We start from the raw sequence: 14977 nt of genomic DNA, 5'->3' as shown, positions 1-14977 counted from the left end.
CACTCTCTCTCTGAGGAGTCCCTCATTTTGAAACTCACTCTGCCCACTTGCTTCAGCAGAATCCAGATTTACTAACTTTGTAATCACACTACAAATCTCTCAACAGCTCAGGAGAAAAGCAAAGGCACGGGTACCTATGGGCAATCCTGTGCTTGTTTTGCATTTTAGATTTATGGGATAGGCACCCAAAACATAGCTTGGATGACTTTTGGTATATTATAGAAACATGGAGAAATAGATATTTAACAGAACAGTGCAAATGAAGGACTGTTATGGCTTGAAATGTGCATGGAACATTTTTAATAGGTTAAAGAGAGAAAATTATATGTAGTGAAAATGAGACTGGTGGAATAGGAAGAGCGTGCAATCAGGCAGACTCATTATTTACATGCCACCCATGCAGTTCCATGCTCACCACTAATGCCACAGCATGTCTGAAAACAGATGAGTCCATATGACCGTAACACACAGCTTGAAAAATACATCTCAGACATTACAATTTAAACCCACCACTGCTACCCAGAAAGCACAGGCATGTTTGTTCAGCCATGGGTTTTCAGCATCTCAGATTCTTTATGCTAGTATTCCTTGCTCATACAGTAGTCCTAATGAAGTAAGTAAAGACTACTCAGGAACCACTACTTTAAAAAGTTTTGCATTTTTAGTTTTATTAAAGAGCCCCATCTTACCCCCTAGGCACCCTTACTTTTTGTTATAAATCTAAAATATGGGATACTGTACATAAGCAGCTGAAAACTTAAAGCTTACAGTAGTTTTTCAAACCATCAGCACATTTCCTCCCAGGAATTTTAGTAGCTACGAAAAATATCCAAAACAAATAAACCGTAACAAGGTAAAGAGATGTACAATACCTGCATTGCCCAAATGATATTCTTCTAATTAGTGCAGAAAGACAGTTGTACAGGCTCATTGCAGATGCCAAGCAAAAAACGGATATTATTACATACACTAGAAGGAAGAAAAACGAAAATAAGTGACAAAATGTATGCAACACAAAGATGCTCTGGCAGGAAGGAGCCAAGAGCTAGGAAATACCTGTGACAACAGTAACAGAATAATGGCATTACTTATGCCTCTTTAAGTCAAGATTGTATCAATAGGTTTTCTGAAACAAAATACTGAAACTTGAAAGGTTTGTACCATGCTGTAAAAATTCCCATCAACTAGAAACTTGAATTTTAATGTTTTAAACATTATTTTTAAAGGAAAGACAAAGTTCATGCTCACATGTGGTTTTCTTTGCACCAATGCCACTAAGAAACAGAACAATCCCTTCCTTGGACCACAAGAGCCTAGATTTGTAAATCTTGTGTGCACACTCCAAGACTCAACTTTTCTTGCAGGCATTTAGGAAAGCTGGGATTTCACAGGTGGAGGGGCTGAGCATAGGCACCAACTCTGTGGGTGCTCCAGGGCTGGAGCACCCACGGAAAAAAAACACAGTGGGTGGGAGGGCCCTGCCAATCAGCTCCTCCCCATCACCCACAGCACCTCCCACCTGCTGCTTATCAGGTGTTCAGCAGCAGGCACTAGAAGGGGAGGATGGGGCATGCTCGGGGGTGGGGGGGCGGAACAGGTAGAAGCAGGATGGGAAGAGCCGAGGCAGGGCAGGGTGGGGCCTTGGGGGAAGGGGTGGAATATAGGTGGGGCCAGGGACAGAGTAGGGCTAGAGCACCCCCCAGGAAATCAGAAAGTTGGTGCCTCTGGAGCGGAGGACTGAAAATTATTCAGATGGGCTCTTATGAGATAGTTAATTAGAGTGTCTTTAATTTCCTAGGAGTCTATCACTTGGAAAAAACCTGATGAACTAGAATATTGTACTAAAAATTGTGTGTTATTAATTCTGCTTTTCAAATTTTGAGAGGTCCCTAGAGTTTTGGAGAGGCAACAGAAAAATAGAAAAAGTGAACAAGCAAATAAGACATGATAATTATTTGTCGTTAAACTGTGTTTCCCAGTCAGTCTTATCCTACCCCAAATGAAGGGCTCATGCCTGTTGCCATGGAAGTTAGTGGTGAAACTCCCACTTACTTGAACAGGAGCAGCTAAAAAAAGTTAGACTTTGATAGAAATGGATATTTGACAGACATGCCCAATAGATAGATTAAACACTAAAGGACCTATTATGCTCTACCTAGCCTGTGCCCCTATGAGCCCCTCAGTGCCCACTAGCAGAGGGCCAACTATACTGTAACTCATAACAGGCCTGACACACTCACTATCCCCAACATACCTTTTGGAAACATATTAGGATGGCAGTATCTTGTAGGATATCTTATGTAAACTGGTGATGCACTGGTCAGGAATTTCACTGCATGATGTATGTACGGGCTGTGCATAAAGAATTATGTATGCGTCCTGGAAATATGTTCTTAAAACATATTTGAGAGGCAGTGCCTAAAATAAGCCTGCCCTGGACAAAGGAATGGGGATTTACCGGTCTGATCGGCAGAGGATAATGAAAGTACATTTATATAGGACGTAAACAAAGCAATCAAGGTAAGCAGAAAACAGCTAAGTGAGCACACTGGGGGACAGAAGCTCCATCCCCAGGAAGTCTTCCTTGCTCTTGAGACAAAGACAATGGACTTTGCGGAAATACAAGGGGGGCAAAAAGACATTTTAGTTTTCCATCACTTAGGGAACAAAGGGGACAGCATCCTATGATTCTGTGACAACTGGCTCCTCCTGCCTGGGGAGCTAGAGATGCTGGTAACCTGAGGTAAGTGAAAAAACTGCATAGGCCAAGATTGTAACTTGCTAAAAATTTAATTTTAGTCCCTAGAAAGTGTGGTTTTTGTTTTGTTTCTAACCATACCTGTCTCTTTTACTCTTCCTTAGTATCACTTAAATCTATGTTCTTTATCACTCAACCTATTCTTAGTTTTACATAAACTATAAACCTCAGTGCTGTTGTACTGAAGAAAGTATGAATTTTCAGCTAAGTTAACAGGCAGATTTGTGACCCGTCTCTTTGGAGGCAGCAAATTTAATAATTTTGGAGAGGGAGATGTCTCTGGGCAACTTGGGGTTCACTGATTGTTACCTTCAAGGCAATGTTTAGCCTGACAGAATCTCAAGGAATTTGCTGGCAAGGCAGACAGGCTGGAGTGTTAGGGAGCTGACAAGAGAGTTTAGCACAGCTCTCGCTTGCTGAGGCAGGGGGTTAACAAAGTGACTTCCACTTCTGGGTGTCCTAAGCAGAGCATCACAAAGCCATTGGTGTGTAGAATAAGGATTTACACAATAGGTTCCTCATGAGTCAGTTATATATAACCAGGCTTAATATGCAGATGATTTTCCTCAAAAGACTATTTATACCAAAACACATTTATTAATCATGTAACTAACATTTTTAGACAGTGTTACATGAACATTATTTATTCAAGCTTAAATGTGTGTTCCATGTACCTAAAAATAGTTTCCTCTAAAAGTACCATAAAAAAGATCAAATACCAAAAAAACCCTTCTTCCATTTAGACATCTCTGGTCCTTCACCTACAAGAATCGATGCACCTGTGCAACTTTACACACGAGTGAAATTCCCCAGGTGAATAACTGCTTGTGAATAGGTTCCATCGTTGTAACAGAAACCATTAAAATTCAAGTTAAGGCAGACACTCCCTCAGTACACCATCTTATTTGTTTGTTTTTCCTCCATGCCTAACAGATAATTAGAGCATTAGCACCTGATTTGCATTTCCTGTTTTTTTTAAACCATTTAGGCCACAACATGAACCTGCTGAAGGAGTTCACTCCAACTATTGGAAGGATGTCAAATAAAACCCTCAAGAATGCCATCTAAATTCAGATATGTGGAAGGAATTTACCAAACAACCCAGAAGCCTAGAATAAAGACAGACCCAGAAGCAACCTATATTAGGTATTTTTATATAACAAGAACAGTAAGGTAGCAAAGACATGCACTCAAGAAGTTAGGAAGTGCCAGAATTATTATGGTTGCATGAGTAACCTTAATTCAGCCTCCTTGTAGGTAAGTATTATGATGCAGTCTTCAATTACACAATTACACCATTTTTTCTACAGGACCCCTGCCTCATTCAGCACACAGGATGGACAGTGCTCTCTGAATGGTTAGCTATTCAATATTCATTTTTATCCTCGCCATTTAATATACGATCCCATGTATTATTTACTGCACACCATCCAAACCCTGCACTGTATACAGAATTATTAGTTCCTTCATGGGTCTCTCTATGGTGCTTTCATCATATCATCTTTACACACGTTAATTTATTTTAATCTCCCTGTGAGATGAGGTGGTACTACCATCCCCATTTTGCACATGGGGAACGGAGGCTCAATCATCAACAGCCATTGTCCAGCAAGGCAATTACAGTTCAGTGACTCACCTGCATAAGGTCACACCAGGGGAATTGCTCAGCCTTGCTTGGAGACTCAGCAATGCCCTCCAGACATGCCCGGACTTGTGTTCTCCAAGCACATGGACTAACACAAGGGCCAACTTCTTGGCCTTTCTCCTTCCCCCACCTACGCTACAAGCAACAAGGACACTCAGAAACTGAGGACTCCAATAGAGGGGACTGGCCCAGGTTTCAAGAGTGAGATCTGTGTACTGTGAACTGCAATATCCAGTGGGGTGAGAAAAACTGATTAGACTGGGTAACATCTAGATTAATAGGATTGAGAGTTTAGATTGCCTGCTTATATTTTCTTTTCTTTTGGTAACTAACTCTGACTTTTTGCCTACCACTTAATATCTATCTTTCATAGTCAATAAATTTAACTGTTTATCTTTACCAATGAGTTTGCCTGATGTGTTTGGTAAGGGCGTTTGCTTAGGTTTACAAAGGCTGGTGCATATCCACTTTCAATTGACAAAGTGGTGAACTAATTAATAAATCTGCACTGCTCATCTTGAGCAGTACAAGACAGTATATTCCTGAGGTTCAAAATTGGGGGGATTTGGCTGGTGCCTCTCTGTGTGATTCATGAGTGGCGCTGGGAGCATTCATACAATCTAGCTCTGTGTGGGGTCCACATGTGGTTGTGCTGAGTGATAACAGGGCCTGGAGGGGTTTGCTGCTTGTTACTAGCAAAGCATTGTGAGAGACAGCCCATGCTTGAGAGTTAAGGGAGCACAGTGGTCCCACAGTCCCAGGCTGCACCACAGAGATCCCACCACACCTAGGACCTAATTTTTCCAAGTACTTTGCGTTTTTTAGTACTTAGTGTATTCAGACGAGAACTCCCATGGACTTCTGTTGCAGTTGTGAATACTCAGTACTTCTGCAAACCAGATTGCAGGAGTCTCAAGTTGGCAACCCAGAAAATGAGGAACACACAGTGACCACCTATGGAAATTTTGCGCAAGACCTTTCCCCAGCCCAGGAAGGATTAACATCATGCCTGGAGTCTGTTTAGGCCTTTTATTCAGGACACCATTTACTGGGTGCACTAATGATCAGAAAACCACAAAATAAACAAATTCAACATAAATCCATCAGCTAACTTTCCCCTGACAAAGGGACTTTTTGCCAGATCATCTCCGCTCCTGGCAACCCTTCTTATAGGCCTGGGTAGTCCCCCTGCTCAAGGGTCTGACATAGGAGCCAATCTCCTTCCTATAGCTCCTCCAGCCCTTATACGAATCAGGTGCTCATTAGGCAATCACCTAATCCCTTCCCAACTGGGTCTGATAAATTCTTTCTACTGGGTCCAGATGCTGTTTGAGGGGTTCTGCCTAAGAACAGAGCTGGCTGGCCTCAGCTTCCTGGCTGTAAAAAGGGTAGACCACCCAGTTACACTCAACATCACACAGAACTCTGTGGCAGAGGCAGGAATAAAATCAAAGTTCTCCAAGGCAGCATTCAACTGCCTTAACAACCAGACCATCCTTTCTCTTCCTGCTACCCCCTGCCTTAATCACCACACCCCTTCCAACTTCTGTAACAAATGAGGCAGGGATCCTGCAGACACCAGCTTCATTCACTACACAACCCACTGAATGAGGCAGGGAGAAAAATAGCAGGTGATCACGGAAAAGTTTCCTTAGGATTGCATCATCTGGAAGATAATTATGTCATTGGTAGCATGTCCAACTTTGTCCAATTACACCAGGTTTACTTAGGCCATTTGGCTCAACCACAAGACATCTGATGAAACTACAAATCCAAAGTGAGTTTAGATACAACTCATAAATGTAGGTAAGAAGTTGCTTCAAATATTCAGCTACCATATTCCCTCTACAACAGGGATTGGCAACCTTTGGCACATGACCCGCCAGGGTAAGCCCCCTGGCGGGTTGAGCTGGTTTGTTTACCTGCTGTGTCCACAGGTTCAGCCAATCGCAGCTCCCACTGGCCACGGTTCACCATTCCAGGCCAATGGGGGCTGCGGGAAGCAGCGCCCAGCGCGGGCCGAGGGATGTGCTGGGCGCTGCTTCCTGCAGCCCCCATTGGCCTGGAATGGTGAACCGTGGCCAGCGGGAGCTGCGATTGGCTGAACCTGCGGATGCAGCAGGTAAACAAACCAGCCCAGCCTGCCAGGGGGCTTACCCTGGTGGACCGCGTGCCAAAGGTTGCCGATCCCTGCTTTACAAGGATGAACAAGGGGTATTATATGCTCTACTACTACTTTTTTTTTTTTTTTTTAAACCATCAAGGCAAGGGATCGTCTCTCACATATACTTTATCCAAAATAACTATTGCCTCGGCAACCTTAATGGAGAAACAAATTGGCAGGTGGGGGCGGAGGGGAGACAGAGACAGCCTCCTCTCCATCCCCCCCCCCTTTAAAAAAAAACAAAACCACAACTCGCTTGACTCTGCTCCCTCAATAAATTGAGAGGGGAGTTATTTAAAAAGAAAAGTTAGCTGAACTTTGACTCCAACTCTGAAATAAAACTAAATTCCATAAAAACTTAACAATGCCATTCAAGGAGAAAATATATTTCAATAAGAAATCAAATGAGAATTACATATTACTTCTTACCTAGCCATTTGTAGAAGAAATAAAGTAAGAGTAGCATGGCACAACAGATTACCACAAATATGATAACTGTTAGAGGGGTGAAAGTAACGTTTTCCTCTTTCTTTCTTCTTGTTTCTCTGTCTTCAGGGCTTGCCACTGCCTTTAAATCCTCACTGTATAGACAAACAAAAAATAATGCAGTTATAGACACTGACCATGGACTTAAAAACAAAGCGTTTACCTTGACCCCAATTTTTGTTGTGTTAAGATTTAAGTAAAAAGAAAAGGAGTACTTGGGGCACCTTAGAGACGAACAAATTTATTTGAGCATAAGCTTTCGTGTGAAAGCTTTTTCTTTTTTTATGCTCAAATAAATTGGTTAGTCTCTAAGGTGCCCCAAGCACTCCTTTTCTTTTTGCGGATACAGACTAACACAGCTGCTACTCTGAAACCTAAGATTTAAGTAGTCACTGGTGGCCCAATTCAGCAAGGTAATTAACCATATGCCTAACTTTAAGCATGTGCATAGAGCCACTGACTTCAAAAGCTAGACATATGCTGAACTACCTTACTGAAGTTGGTCTTGATTTGTAAAATAACCCACATAGCTGTAAGGGTTGATCAGGTAGAACATTAAGATGTGATAGCCTAAAGGAAAAAAACTTGAGTATTTATTTCGATCTTTCATAATACTATTACTGCAGAAAAATATGAAGTTGAAAGAAAATGGTATGCCAAATTCCCATCATATCCTTTGATATTCTCTCCCAAGACTTTACTTTTCTGTAGGCCCATGCTGTTGTTCCACAATAGGTCATGATGAAATATTTAATGCCTTCTATTAATCTCTGTTTTTGAGAAAAGGGAGCGTCAATCTTTAAAGAAAACATTCCAACAAAAAAGAGTCCAAGTTAGCTCTAAAAGAACAGTCTTAAATGGAAAGAACCTCTCATGCCTTCCTTTTTAGGAGCCACTGGTCCAAAATCTGCTACCATCTGCATTAGTATAAAACCAGAGTAACAGCTAGTCCACATTTGAATTACTATAACAGCCCAGCTGCAGCTGTGCCGCTGTAGCGCTTCACTGTAGACACTACCTTTGCGAACAGGAAGGGTTCATCTGTCAACATACCACTGTCTACACAGGGATTCAGACTGGCTTAACTATGTCACTCAGGGGTGTGGATTTTTCACACCCCTGAGCAACACAGCTGGGTCAATCTAATTTTCTAGTGTAAAGTAGCCCCAATTTCACTGATTTCAGTGGAGTTTTCCTGATTAAGCCAGCAGTGAATTTAGCCCAAGGGTGGGCAAATTTTGTGGCCCAAGGGCCACATCGGGGTTCTGAAACTGTATAGAGGGCTGGGTAGAGAAAGCTGTGCCTCCCCAAACAGCCTGGCTCCCGCCCCCATCAACCCCCTCCCACTTACCACCCCTGACTTCCCCCCATCAGAACCCCCAACGTACCCAACTCCACCTGCTCCTTGTCCCCGACTGCCCCCTCCCATGACCCCCGCCCCAAACCGCCCTCCTGTTCCCCATCCCTTGACTGCCCTCCCGCCAGAACCTCCGTCCCATCCAACCGCCCCCTGCTCCTCGGGACCCCCTGCCGCTTATCCAATCCCTCCACCGCTCCGCCCCTTTACCATGCTGCTCAGAGCAGAAGGAGCTTGCAACCCCGCTGCCCAGCTGGAGCCAGCCACACCGCCGACCAGGAGCCGTGGGCCAGAGTGCTGGTGGCGCAGTGCACTGAGGCTGCGGGAGAGGGGGGGACAGTGGGGGAGGGGCCAGGGGCTATCCTCCCCGGCCGGGAGCTTATGGGCCGGGCAGGACGGTCGCCGGCTATAGTTTGCCCACCTCTGATTTAGCCCAAGAACTCAAAACCACTGAAAATATATCTGTCACTGACAGGCACAAGATCTGATAAGTGTTTTGAAGCTTGTTCTCTCTCATTAAGTGTCTGCGAAAACATTAGTGTCAGCAAAATCCAGTCAGTCAACCACCAGTTTTTCTGCCTCTACAGTCCGTAATTAAACAGGGAGGGAAAGAGAAATAAAGCAGTGTCATTAAAAGTAACATTTCTTCAAGGTTGTAATACAAATGTGTTCCATATTTACAAAAAGAAAAAGGAGTACTCCTGGCACCTTAGAGACTAACCAATTTATTTGAGCATAAGCTTTCGTGAGCTACAGCTCACTTCATCGGATGCAACCATATTTACACCTTACCACAAGAAATAATCACACTGAAACTGTTGCACCGAACAAAACAACTAAAACCTTTTAACCATACAGGCAAACTACCTCTCTCATAGTATGGACTCTTGTGAAACTTTCCCAGTCAGACATCTCACTCCCCACAGTCCTAAAGCCAATGTATCTACAAATGCTGGCATGCTGAAAAGGCAATAGTTATCTTACAAAATCAACAGGAGAAAGAATTTCCTAGGTGTATTACAGACTTCCTGTGAGGATTTGTTTTAAATTAATGGCTTACAAATCTGGAGGAGCATATTTTCAAGGTGTGCAGATTTTAATATGTTTCTTAAAGACACATTAGCTTCATAGGTTTCCCAATAAATGAAGTGACACCACGTATTTTGTTGGATTTTTGACACTTTGAATACAGTCAGAGTCCTACATACAACATGTGGCTCCAACTTTCCCCCCACCCCCAAAAATGCTGTTTCCACTTTCCATTTCCCCAGCCTCTCTCAGGGGAAAAATCCACACCCGAGACATAGCTTGCCAACCAAGCTTCTAACATACAGTGCTAGGCTGACAGAAGAATTCTTCCATCGATCTAGCTACCACCTCTTTGGGAGGTGGATTACCTATACTGATGGCAACCCCTCTTATTGGCATAGGCAGCGTCTACACAAGGAGTGGGCAAACGTTTTGGGCCGAGGACCACATCTGGGTGGGGAAATTGTATGCAGGGCCAGGGCAGGGGGTTGGGGTGTGGGAGGGAGTGTGGGGTGTGGGAGGGGGTGCGGTGTGCAGGAACGGGCTCAGGGCAATGGATTGGGATAGAAAAGGGGTGCAGGGTGTATGAGGGGGCTCAGGGAAGGGGGTTGGGGTGAAGGACGGGTGTGGACTGCGGGAGAGCTCAGGGAGGGGGGGGCCACAGGGCTCCACACACTGCCCTTGCCACGCCTCCAGGTACCTCCCCTGAAGCTCCCATTGGCCAGGAATAGGAAACTGCGGCCAATGGGAGCTGCAGGGGGGGGAGGGGGGGCAGTGCCTGGAGGCAAGGGCAACACACAGAGCCCTTTGCCCCCGCCCCTTCCCCCCAGGCCCTAGGGACGTGGTGCCAGCCATTTCTGACAGCGGTGCAGGGCCTGTAGCACCATGAGGGGGCAATCCTGTGGCTGTAGTTTGCCCACCCCGGTCTACACTGAAGCAGTACAATGGCACAGCTGCAGCTGTGCTGCTGTAACATTTTAAGTGTAGACATGCCCTTATTCCGCACTAAGCGCACCTTTGTATGGATTAGTGTGAATTTGGAAATAGATTAACCTAACTACTACATACTCACTTCTGTGTAGACAAGCCCTTAATGATGAGGAATGTCACACATGGAGTTTCACAAAACTTCACTTCCCCCAAAAAGTCAAATGTCACTGCCACCCCTTTCCCCCAAAAGGAAATTAGTCCCCCCTTACCATATTGTGGGCCTTGCCCTAATCCTGCAGGAAGCCCTCATTCAAACCCTTTCAAATCGTTTCCTTAGTGTCAGAGGATTCCCTCTGCTCATATATGGATCACCTCCAAAGGGAATCCCCAGCCTGCTGCAGATGCGGCTTTCTACCTCTGCCTTTAAAAGGCTGGGTTGTAGAGCTCAGCTGGCTACGTGTGGGAGCCAGCTGCACTGGACTAGCAGACAGGGAAAAATGCCTCTCCCAATAGTGGTATCTCATCAGATTGCGGGGCAGTGGCTCTCCTTGGCAGCCACCCTGAAGAAAGAAGATGGGGCACAGGCCAGCTGGTCACCCCCAGAAACCTATGGTGGGGACAGGATTGTCAAGGCCCCTCCTCTCAAGAAGACTCCTGGGGGGGGGCGGGTGCAAAGAAGCAGTGTAGAGGATGGGGGTAATGCGGGATTGAGGGCACAGAAGTTTGGAGGGTTAGGGGGTAAGTGACTGCAAGATCTGGGAAGGGCTCAGGTCAACAAGTACCTAGTGAGGTGCACAGGGTGGACAGGGAAGGAGCCAGGGAAGGGAAGTGGAGAGGGCTGAAAGAGGAGGGCGTGGGAGAGCACAACTGTAGAGTAAGTAAGACTTGGGGCAGAAGGAGGGGAAGATAGCAGAGATATTAAAATATGTTAAAAATCCAGTTATTGTTTATTTGGCAACATAATCATCTAACTGGTAACTCTCAATTCTAGTTATAGAGCTATCCTTTCTCCGAGAGCTGTATCACATCACAGTTATTCTTAACCGTGGCTAAAAAAAACCCCACCCAGATGGGCAGATAAGGGAAACCCCCAAGGTTACGGATATGGAAGTATATGCCACAGAAGAACAAGAGGCACATGGGCTGGTGTATGCCACAAGCCTCTGCTTAGGAAGATTTCTGAAGAGAGAAGTTAAAAAAAAAAAAAAAAGACTGCTGGTGGCCAGCTTCTCTTTTGCCTCCCAAGACAGCAGTATCTTGTGACTTTCTCCCCATGTAGAGACACACCAACTACACGTTTTACTTCCAGAGAGAGAGAGAGAGAGAGAGCCACTCTCCCCCAGGAAACACTGCCCTGCATACCTGTTTCCCAGAAGCATTTATCCCCACTCCTAGATAAATGACTGCTCTCTCCATGAAAGACGAGCACTGTCCACACTCTCTCAATGTCTCTCCTCTCCCACCTGCAGGCTTCCATTTTTCATACAGGTCTTTACACAAAGACACCAACATCTGCTTATGCATACTGCCTTCAGTGGGATACTATTTCTCCCCACCCTAAAAGGGAACAGCAGGGGGGAAGGGTTTTTTCTCAGTCGGATTCCAACAAAAGAGAAAGCAAGAGAAAAAACTTCAGCAAGGGAGTGGTGGAAGAGAATTGGCTGAAGCACAGACCCAGGGGTATGTGCCCATGTTAGCCTGATGCTCTCCACCTAAACTATGAGATACAGTATGGAAGATCTGAGGTCTGGCTTATGCTTCTAGCTGTATAGGATATGGACTCATCAACAGAGAAGACTGGATTTAAACTGAGCCCAAGTGAAGAAGTGATTGAAGGGGGGGCGGGGGGAACCTGAAGGAAAAACCCCACGAAGCCATATTGAATTAATGTTTATTTTCAGCATGAAGTTAACACACATTCAGAGATTATAAAATCAGAAGGGACCACCTTGATTATCTGTTCTCACCTTCTGCATAACACAGGCCATAGAACTTCCCCAAAGTAATTCCTATTTGAACTAGAGCATATCCTTTTAGGAAAAATCCAATTTTGTTTTTAAAGATGTCCATGATGGGTAACCTACCACAATTCTTGGTTAAGTTGTTCCAGTGGTTAATTACCTTCACTGTTAAAGATCTGTGCCTTATTTATAGCCTGAATGTATTCAGCCTCAGCATCCAGCTATTAGATTGTTATACTTTTGTCTGTGAGACTGAAGAGCCCTCTATTACCAATCTTTGATCCTCCTGTAGGTACTTATTAGATGATAATCAAGTGTAACCTTCTCTTTGTTAAGATAAAGAGACTGAACTCTTAGAGTCTATCGTTATAAGGCATATTTTCCAATCCTTCAGTCATTCTCGTGGCTCTTCTCTGAACCCTTCCCAACTTATCCAAATCCTTCTTGACTTATGGACATCAGAACTGGACACAGTATTCCAGCAACAATTACACCAGTGCCAAAGGCAGGTAATGTAACCTCCTTACTCCTGCTTGAGATTTCTGTTTTATATAGCCAAGGATCACATTAGCCCGTTTGGCCAATGTCACCATAAGTGAGATGTAGTCCAATACTGCATTCCATAGATGCAGTAGCTGTTTATCTGACATAGGAGCTTTGTTTTAAAAAAGGCTTCAGGCTACACTGAGTACCTACTGGGTTTCCCCTCTGTAAAAATAGAATAATTTTTACTGCAGTTAGGTGGATGAAGTTTTTGTAGTTACTCACAACGGTTAATATGAAGTCTCTGTCTTTTCTAATTTCCTAGTATTCTCACATTTTCTTCACAGAAATACATAGTTGATTACCTCCTTCCCCTGCATGGCGATTTAGCCAGATGTGACAAACCAAAACACTTATTCACACCCTGTACTGTACATGAACAGGATTTAAGACTATTCAAAATTTTAATTTTTCTCCACCTTCAGTTACACAGAGAATTTCCCCCTTTGAAGCATGAATGGCTATCCTGGTTTCCTTTAAAGTGTTTATTGTCAACTTACACATGCTTTATGCCTCATTTCTAGATATACGAGGTTAGCACCATTTAATGGACTCTCAAGACTATGCAGGATGTTATTTATTTATGCCTAATGCAGTTTAAAAAAAAAAAACTGACATGCCAGCCTTTCATGATGGCAAGCAATGCATGCAGATGAAATTATGGTGATCAGGTGTCATAACAGTATGGGGATATTCTTACACTGCCTTATTCTCACTATTGGCTTTCACTTTCAATGTCATTAATTTATTTGCTAGGTTTATGCCTTTTAGTAGTTCAGACTTCTCTCTTTTTGAGCTTAGCCCAATTCTTTAGTGTAGGAATCAATTTTTTAAAGAACTCGATATGCCTTTATCCTGCTAGTGTTCCTGGGAGAGCACTAGATTAGGTGAATTATATTTTTGAAGTGAAAGAGATAAAAAGCTAAAGCCAGTATCTAAAAGTGGCAGATTTCTTAACGTCCTATGCATTTATATAGTCCCCATTGCCATGTGTAGCTGAGCACCTCCCAATGTTTAACGTATTTATTCTCACAAAACCTCTGAAGTAGAGAAGTACTACTATCCCCATTCTACAAATGGAGATCCTAGGCACAGGAAGACCACGATTGCCAATGGTCTCACAGGAAATCTGTGGCAGAACAGGGATTGAACCTCAGTCTCCCAAACCTCAGGCTGATGCCCCAACAACTGGACCATCCTTCCTCTCATATCCATTACCACTACCACCAGATATTTAGATCTGCATTTTACATTGCTTAATAGATTATATGGTTTAACGGAACTTACAGCTCTGATATTCCACTCCAGTAGCCTCCCAGTGCCACAGTGAGCACAGCAATTAGAAAGATGACAACCATACTGTAGTCAAACTCTGGCAAAGATGGTGAATAGAGTGTCACGTTAATCCTAGCTCCAAGGGTCTGAAAAATGATAAATGTATCAGTTACATATAACAGCATAGGCTCTTTATGACAGGCAGAGTATGCAGTGCTTATCCTGTTTTTAAAAAGATCGATGTTATCTTCACCTGCTGCAAACTGGATCAGTGTGTGTCAATTTTACCTACCTACTATGTACAAAGATGTGACAGATATGACAAACACATTTTAGTGTGACAGATATGTCACAGATATGTCTAGTTTACGTGACAGATATGACAAACACAGATCTAACTTGGGGACTATTGTAGCAACTTTATAAATGTTATCTGCATTTTTGTGAGTTAGACCTCAGAAGCATGAAAACATCAGACTTTTTATTGAGACACACTAAATGATATGGAGTCCATAGAATATTTATAGACCCTTGTATCAATAAGTTACATGTGTGTTCCTGGCTCTATGGTTGCGTTTCCTGTGAAATCTGGAAACACTAGAGAGTGGTTAATTCAAAAATCACTTGAGGTAGTTAATGCAGTGCTGTTATAGAGACACCCAGCTGCTGAAGCTCCACACCCTATATAATTTTCTGTGTAATGTTTTTGTTCTAAAATAAGTGCACAGTTCTCTGTGAAACCTGTCTGATAACTGGTAACTCGGTCATTGTTCCTGGAGAGAGTCAATTGCAGGTGCTGAGCTACATCAGACCTTCTGGGATAATCACA

General features: G+C 43.7%; 1 protein-coding gene across 3 annotated transcripts in view; it reads right to left on the bottom strand.

Moving 5' to 3' along the window:
• SPPL2A (signal peptide peptidase like 2A) overlaps positions 1-14977 on the bottom strand; it is a 48904-nt gene that overhangs the window by 17704 nt on the left and 16223 nt on the right. For all 3 annotated transcript variants that reach the window (XM_073304013.1, XM_073304012.1, XM_073304015.1), the window contains exons 5-7: positions 14161-14294; positions 6997-7148; positions 873-969 (exon numbers count right to left, since the gene is read on the bottom strand). In XM_073304013.1, coding sequence (XP_073160114.1) covers positions 873-969; positions 6997-7148; positions 14161-14294 — 383 coding nt within the window. The remainder of the gene's footprint in view (positions 1-872; positions 970-6996; positions 7149-14160; positions 14295-14977) is intronic.

The sequence above is a fragment of the Lepidochelys kempii genome, chromosome 10 (assembly GCF_965140265.1).
Source record: "Lepidochelys kempii isolate rLepKem1 chromosome 10, rLepKem1.hap2, whole genome shotgun sequence".
Classification (NCBI taxonomy): Eukaryota; Metazoa; Chordata; order Testudines; family Cheloniidae; genus Lepidochelys; species Lepidochelys kempii.
The sequence above is the reverse complement of the archived record's forward strand: the minus strand, read 5'-3'. Positions and strand labels throughout refer to the sequence as shown.